General features: G+C 49.8%; 1 protein-coding gene and 2 long non-coding RNA genes across 3 annotated transcripts in view; 1 reads left to right on the top strand and 2 right to left on the bottom strand.

Annotated features, from left to right (window-relative positions):
- Positions 1-4,204: 4,204 nt before the first annotated feature.
- LOC132472051 (uncharacterized) lies at positions 4,205-4,483 on the top strand. The gene is made up of 2 exons (XR_009528974.1): positions 4,205-4,293; positions 4,379-4,483. It is a non-coding gene; the product is annotated as an uncharacterized LOC132472051 (long non-coding RNA).
- Positions 4,484-5,829: 1,346 nt separating this feature from the next.
- LOC132472050 (uncharacterized) overlaps positions 5,830-7,579 on the bottom strand; it is a 75,688-nt gene continuing 73,938 nt past the window's right edge. The window contains exon 2 of the long non-coding RNA XR_009528973.1: positions 5,830-6,516. This is a non-coding gene — a long non-coding RNA (uncharacterized LOC132472050). The remainder of the gene's footprint in view (positions 6,517-7,579) is intronic.
- The window catches only part of LOC132472047 (tyrosine-protein kinase CSK), a 37,225-nt gene continuing 35,475 nt past the window's right edge, over positions 5,830-7,579 (bottom strand). The window contains exon 13 of the mRNA XM_060071460.1: positions 5,830-7,343. Coding sequence (XP_059927443.1) covers positions 7,161-7,343 — 183 coding nt within the window. The 3' untranslated portion in view covers positions 5,830-7,160. The remainder of the gene's footprint in view (positions 7,344-7,579) is intronic.

Raw genomic sequence — 7,579 nt, 5'->3', positions numbered from 1 at the left:
GCGGCGGCGGCTAAACCGCGGCGAGCCTCCAGGGCTTATCCTGATGACATCACGAGCCCCGCTGCCACGGTGAGATGCCCCGCAATAAAACACTGGGCGGTTGATGGCGCGCTGGAAGGCCACGCAGCAATCATGGCCGTCTCCAGGGGCCAGCGGGCCCTTCCTCCTCCTCCACTACCCAGCCCCCTGTCGATTGAGAGGGCCCCCCTACCGACACATCACTCCACAAGGACGGAAAGGATCATCAACATGGTAAATGGTAAATGGTAAATGGACTGCATTAAAACAGCGCTTATCGAACCAGTGGCCACTCAAAGCGCTGGTCATTACTGCCTAACATTCACCCATTCATGCACACATTCACACACCGACGGCGCTGTCAACCACGCAGGGCGACAGCCAGCTCGTCAGGAGCAGTTAGGGGGAGGTGTCTTGCTCCAGGACACTTGACACTCTAGGTGTCCCTAGAGGGTCACCTGGAGCGAACTAGATCGAACCAGAAACCTTCTTGTTACCAGCTGACGTGAACAACGTGCTCTATCTTTACCCGCCGTGTCTGTCATTAGGGGCCGTGTGGGACACGCAGGCTTCCGGAACATTCCGTCGTGAAACCTACACATTCAGCCTGACCCACGCATGGCAGGAGTGAAGGCGGTGGCAGCCATCTTTGAGATGTTAATTGGTCTGCCTGCACTGTGGCCTGAACGCACGCCCACAAATAGAAGCTAATTACAGTGGGAGTCGTCAGCTGAAGGGGAGAAAACAGAAACACGTAGTTTAGGGCTTCTTGGCGGAACGACTGCAGAGCGCACGATCTCCGATCACTGATCCCGGACAGGAAGGACAACACTGAGGGGGGGGGTGACGGTGACGGACTGTCACCTTGGCGGCCATGTGGAGCCTGCCACCCATCACCGTGACAACATCAATATTACTGCCTCCTCTTGTCCCCTCCTTTGGTCAACACCCCTCCCCGTCGCTGCAGAGAGGGCTGGAGAGTCGCCCTCCCGCCAGACCCACCCCCCACTGCTCCTCTGACCTGTCAGGCCCACAGGACAGTGGGGTAAATACGGCCCCTAATGGAGGCCTGTCCGACCCTCTCGAGGAGCCGGGGATCTGGTTTTAACCAGAACAACAGCCTGGTGACGGATTAGAAACAACAACATACCGTTTTCCGATCGTCACTGGCCGGCTGTTTGCGTCATTGACTAGAGAACTTAAAAACTATAAGGGACTGGAGCTTTGTTCTCGGACTCCTAAGGACAAGGGAGGCTTCACAGTTCCCTTTAAAACAACAAGGTTAAGCGTGCTCATAGCTTCATTCGTAGCTTTTATGAATGGGCGAAGGCTCAGAGAAGGGTTCACTTCCCACCTCTCAGGTCTGTGTGTAGTCGTCATGTCAACCTGTTTTCATCTAATTCATATAGTGCATGCATGTGTGAAACGTAACGACGGTATCTCTACTGCATCGTTATCTACATCTAGGTAGCATCGATAAACTCCACGACCCACATAAGGCGATCGGGAAAATGAATGATCTTCAATTTGCAAACTGAATGACTTAATGAAAGTCTCTAAGATAGTCTTCCTTTGTTTAATTTCCCCAGGGACAGAATCCACTGACAAGATTTGATCACATCTTGTGATCTACGATTGTTCAGCAAAACCCGACTTAATACCGGCTTTCACGAGGTGGAGAAGGTAATCACAGACATTATATCGTACAGCATTCCCTTCGGGTTCTATACAGTGGTGCTGCCACAGCTCCCAGCTGCGGCGCGCGGAGGTTGGATTGATACTATTGGAAACGACCTCGTCCACCTCCACACCATCCATTCTGCTACGTCTGTCGAGTCCGCCCTCCAGCAGCCCAGAGGCGGGAGCCCACAGCCACATGCCCGCTCCACAAAACATGTGCAGCCATCAGCATCTTAGCAGATTTATCCAAAACCTGTTGGCGTAATCAGATTAATTCACAAGCTAATTTTCTGCTGTCGACCGTCGACGGCCTTCAGCAGAGTAGATCCATCGTTTATCTGAAGCAGCTTAACACATCCGCCCCCCTGAGGCCCCAAGGCTTGTGGGGGGGGTGGCGGTGCAGGGGGGAATTAGCCAAGTCTGAATGACAGAACGGTCAGCCTGCCAGGAGATACAGCAGCTTATTGTGGTCGTGTTTTGAGCCGTTCAGGTTTGCACGAATCGCCGCTATGACCTGGGTTCGAGTCCCACTAGACTAGAGATTTTTTTTAAACCAATTTTACGATTCTGTATGTTACATTTCCCAGCTTAATGAGAAAGCTGACGGCCGTGAAACGTGACGGCTCTGCTGGAGCTGAGGAGACGCATTGAACTGCGAAGCTTGCCCAAGGCCACCTTAAAGGTGCACTCCGGTAAACTGGGGATTGAACATAGAACCATTTGTTGGAACTACCGGGCCACTGTCCGCTCCGCTAAGAACTCCTCGACCAAGACTATGCTGAGGACCAAATTATGAGGCGAAAAAATCGTCAAAAACTGTCTTCAACGATGCCGATGTCAAAGTGACAACTTTCAAGAGTTGTCTTCTAGTGCCACTTACCGACCCCCGACCACCCCCCCCCCCCCCCCCCAACCCTCCACCCCATCACACGTGACCTCACAGCGTCACGGCACAGACCGGCCGTGGCCTCAGAGTCCTGAAGGGTCCTACGGTTCAGCAGGGATGGGAAGCAGCAGTGACATCTCCTGCTGTGGTCCACGCGGCAGTGTTGCGTAACAGCGTTATCCCGGACCTACGGGGAACTGAGGTGGCGTATGTTGGAAGCACGTGGAACAACGCATCCATCTTCCACCGCGGGAGGATTTGATTTGAGCCCAGCCCTGATCTCCACGGACAAGGCTGCAGAGAGAGGCTACAAATCTCCTGCAAGGATTTCACAAAGGATAACAGCACCGTCCAGAGGGCACCAACAACATTAATGTTTCATCTCATACAGGAAGAATAATAACGGCAGGGACCTCAGAGTGGCCCTCTTGGATCTAAACTCTTGCTGGGTGGCGTGACTGAACGTGTATGTGGTTGGAACACGATGTCGTAGTCTCGGTCAGTGGATTCACAATGAATTCTTGATCAAATCACATTTTTGAATGACACAAAAACGTGTCTGCATTACAAATATGCTTATTTCTGTTCATGCTACCGAATTACCAAGATTGAGCATCTAAATCGCATTCCGTCCCCGCCACACTAAAGAGGTTATAAAGGTATATGTAGTGTAATGCATTGGATTAGAGACTATGTTGGTTTTTTAGAGTATGAATTACACAGGATTTAAACTCCATTGGGGGACAGTATTTGACGAACAAAATTTCCCAAATAGCCTAATGAGTTACGGACCTCCCAGAGGCCGCATGGGGCCTCACCCGTCCGCGGCAGGACGCACACTTGTTGGAGACTTGGAGTAATGGAGCGGTGATGCGTCACGACGCACACAGTCGTGGCCACGAGCGCAACCCCCCGGCCTACTTTCTTCATTGGTCCATGGGTCTACGTCACCAGTCCGGTGTTACCGTTCTGTCACAACCGCTGAATCCCCTGGGGGTCAGAGAGTGAACCTCATGCCAGAACAACCGTGGGATTCTCAGGGTGATATTTTCGAGTAGGTTTAAGGAAATCTCTGACTTACTAACAAATAGAAATACTGGACTCAAAATATAAATAAAGCAAAACAAAAAGCAGCAGAAGCCGAAGCTGTGTGACCGATTGCATGTTGTGAGTTATGTTGGTGAGCACCGCCCTCCCAGGCTGCTGAGGAGCTCTGATAACACAAGGCAGACGGGTGGAGGAGGCTCACACACAGCTCCGTCATCTCCACCTCTCCACGACACCTCGGCTATAACGGGGTCTTCATAGCACCTATGCCATCATAGGAGTGAAAATTGCCTGTGCAGTAGCTCATGAATATCTCATTCACACCACATCCGATTGGGGACATAGATTTCACAATATAGAGCCAAAAGTAGGCCTACTGGTTCGTACTGTTAAATAAACGTACATTATAAAACATAATTATCCAAGTATAGATCAAGAGTTGACAGATGCTACAGGCTATGTGGTAGATATTAAGATCCCTGTCACATTTTGTATCCTGATTGAGATGGTGGGCCAATTTCAGTTAAAGCTACGGTAGGACATTTATTTAAAATTGAGGAAATATTTGTTTAAAAAGGAGACATATTATACCACCAGGTGTGAGTGTGATTAGCCTTGCAAGCCGTTTCGAAAATCTGCCCCTTATGACATCACTAGTGGGCGTGTCCACCTAGATCTATGCTGGATAAATGAGCAAGTTTACTTCAGTCCACTTTGTAGGCTGGTAGACTGATGTTTCCAGCGCAGACCTAGGTGGACACGCCCACTAGTGATGTCATATGGGGCAGATTTTCGAAACGGCTTGTAAGGCTAATCACACTCATACCTGGTGGTATAATATGTCTCCTTTAATTCTCTTTACATCCTGACAGCAAACTAAATAAATTGCATGTTCTGACTACAAAATCGGGTGTCTGTGGCTGGCACAGGCCTGTGAAACCCTGTCCAATAATTTCAATCGGCTCGAATGAAATGATTGGCTACCCGGCTAACGGAGGCTTGCAGACCTATTGCTAAAGCTAGTGAGCTAGTCATGTGTTTTGGGGGCGTGGCTTTGGAGGAAGGCCTAAACCTAAAGGGAGCGATGGAATTATATTTTCACACCATACTTTCAAAATCAACCTTATTTCGGCTTTTTGCCTACCTCAGCTTTAAACGAAGCGGCAAACTCACACAATCATTGATGTACAATACATGCACAAATTAATCTTTAAAACCATAAGAGGTCCATAGCAGTAGCGTGCGGTGAACCTAAATTTCATTGGAGCAGAAACTACTGGCGCACAATTTGTTTTTGTAATATGTGTATATTATATACATAGATAATATTGTATTATATATAACTATATATATATATATATATATGCTTCACATCACTCATACCCATGGTCCATATCCCCTTGTTCTGTGCAAACACTTACACGAAAAAGTAGACATAGGAAACAAAACACAGCGTTTCTCTTTGAGCAACCACATTTTTTATTTTCAAACCATGTTCGGGAGAAAGTTATATTGTAAGTTTTCCCCCTCTTCCTCGTTTGTTGGATAATGTGTATGTCGGGTCTGTCTGGGCCAAGTTTTTTTATTTCTAAACTTGTCTTCCAATTCTTTTTATTTTTTCAATTTTAACTTCTCAAAGGTTTTTTTTTAACAGAAACTCAACACTTAAACACAGGTGCAACACCATGGGGCGGACTACTTTACGACCATATAGGTGTGTTTTAGCGGGGATTGCAATTTATATTGCAGACTGCAGGATTGTGCGATAAACATACGGAGGAACGCGTTCGCTGAGCTGTCCTGCCCCACATTGCATGACACGCCACCATCATCCAAAATTTGATGTCAAGAGACCAAAATAGTTAGAAAGGCTGAATAAACTGTATATAGTTAACGTGAAATCCACATTATTAATAAAGAGACTTGGAGCCATGATTTACTGAGGAACAATTTTTTTGAGAGCATGCTTTTTCAAGTAGTTAGCTTCCCTATATGGATGGCCCGCGCCTGGTCCATAGTCAGTGTAGATGTTCTGTGATCACCGGAGAATATATTTCAGCATATTGTACCAAACCTTTTAGTGCGTGTTTGGATGGTAGGCCTATGTGTAGGCCTTACCTCATTTAACACACACACACACACACACACACACACACACACACACACACACACACACACCAGGTAAGACATCCAGGCTGTTCAGATGGAATGATTTATTCATAATCATGGTAGCATAATAAAACAATGAACATTGAAAGCACTGACGTTTGAACCCAAGCCCTCCCCCACTCAGCATGCACCACCCGCCCAGGACGTCCCGGAGACAGTCACCCAGCATACCCCCCCTGCTTCCGGGACCCCCCCACCCCCTCCCAAGTCCTTCAGATGTCCGTTCTCAGTCAGTTTTTTGTCTTTTCCTTGTTCACTTTGAGTAGTTTTTTTTTTTTAATCCTTTAAATATATTTTAATATAAAAAGCCCACATTTAACGACTTGACCGCATTAGTGAACAGTATTTCCCCCCCCGTCCCTCACCCCCAGGGATCCAACATGGCGGCCGGCGGGACGCCTCCCCCATCTCTCCCCTGTCTCCCTGTGGATGCTCTCTTTAACGGGGGAGGAGCAAGGGATAGAGAGGGGGAGGGGGGGGGAGCTCATCGATAAACGTCCCTGATCAGCCGTGACACAACAGAAGAACAACAACACAATGAAAAAAGATCCATAAAAAATAATGAACTTAAAAAAAGGAACGAGCGAATCGTCTGATGGGCGAGCGAGGGAAGTCTGATGCTCTGGACTGGAGGCACTTTGGCTCAGCGAGAAGGCCCCCACCTGGACACACACCTGGACGCACACACACGCACACACATCTGGACGCACACACACCTGGACATACAAACACACACACAACGCAGGGGGTGTTGATGGTGTCTGGACTGAGGGACTGCATGGGGGGAGCTGTAGTAGGGGACATTGTAAGCATGCAGCGGCATGTCTTGGCACGTGGGGCTGTGGGGGAGATGGAGGCAGAGCTAGGGGCCCCGGGCATGTGGTGGAGGAAGAAAAGGCCAGCCTCCCCTCCTCCTCATCTTCAACGCCGTGTCCACAAGAGGAGGGAGGAGTGCAGCACAACTTAAAAAAAACACCTTGATCCAAAAAGAAGATCAGCCTGGAGTGAGTGAAGAAGAGTGATGCGCGTGCGCGCGCACACAGACAGAGAGACAGAGAGACAGAGAGAGAGAGAGAGAGAGAGAGAGAGAGAGAGAAGCACGGTGACCCCCTCTCCGAGCTTGGGGCACCCTCCTGGCTGAAGCTATACGACACCGACAGGAAAAACAGTCTCTTCGTTGCTAATGGAAGCAGAGGGGGGACGGCTAACAGGCAGGGGTTTGCCGGGGAGAGAGAGAGGGGGGAGGGAGGGAGGGAGGGAGGGAGTCCCCACGGGGCAACAGCGTGGTTACAGGTAGTGCTGTGCCGGGCTACGTCCGGTCTCCTCCACCTCCTGCTCCTCCTCCACCTCCTCCTCCTCCTCACAGGTACAGCTCCTTGGCCCGGATGTGCTTGAGCTTCTCCCCCAGCATGTGGAAGCTGGGCCGCACGGCCGCGTCCAGGGTCCAGCACTGCTTCATCAGGTCGTACACCACCGGCGAGCAGCCCTCAGGGGCGTCCATCTTATAGCCCTTCTCCACCCGGGGCACCACGTCCTTCAGCGGCTGAGAGGGGGAGAGAGGCAGAGAGAGAGAGGCAGAGAGAGAGAGGCAGAGAGAGAGAGAAAGAGACACAGAGATATGCCGAGGAGAGGCCGAGAGCAGAGAGAGAGAGAGGCAGAGAGAGAGAGAGAGAGAGAGAGAGGCAGAGAGAGAGAGAGAGAGAGAGAGAGAGGCAGAGAGAAAGAGAGAGAGAGAGAGAGAGAGGCAGAGAGCAGAGCAGAGAGAAAGAGAAAGAGACA

The sequence above is a fragment of the Gadus macrocephalus genome, chromosome 14 (genome assembly GCF_031168955.1).
Source record: "Gadus macrocephalus chromosome 14, ASM3116895v1".
NCBI lineage: Eukaryota > Metazoa > Chordata > Actinopteri > Gadiformes > Gadidae > Gadus > Gadus macrocephalus.
The sequence above is the reverse complement of the archived record's forward strand: the minus strand, read 5'-3'. Positions and strand labels throughout refer to the sequence as shown.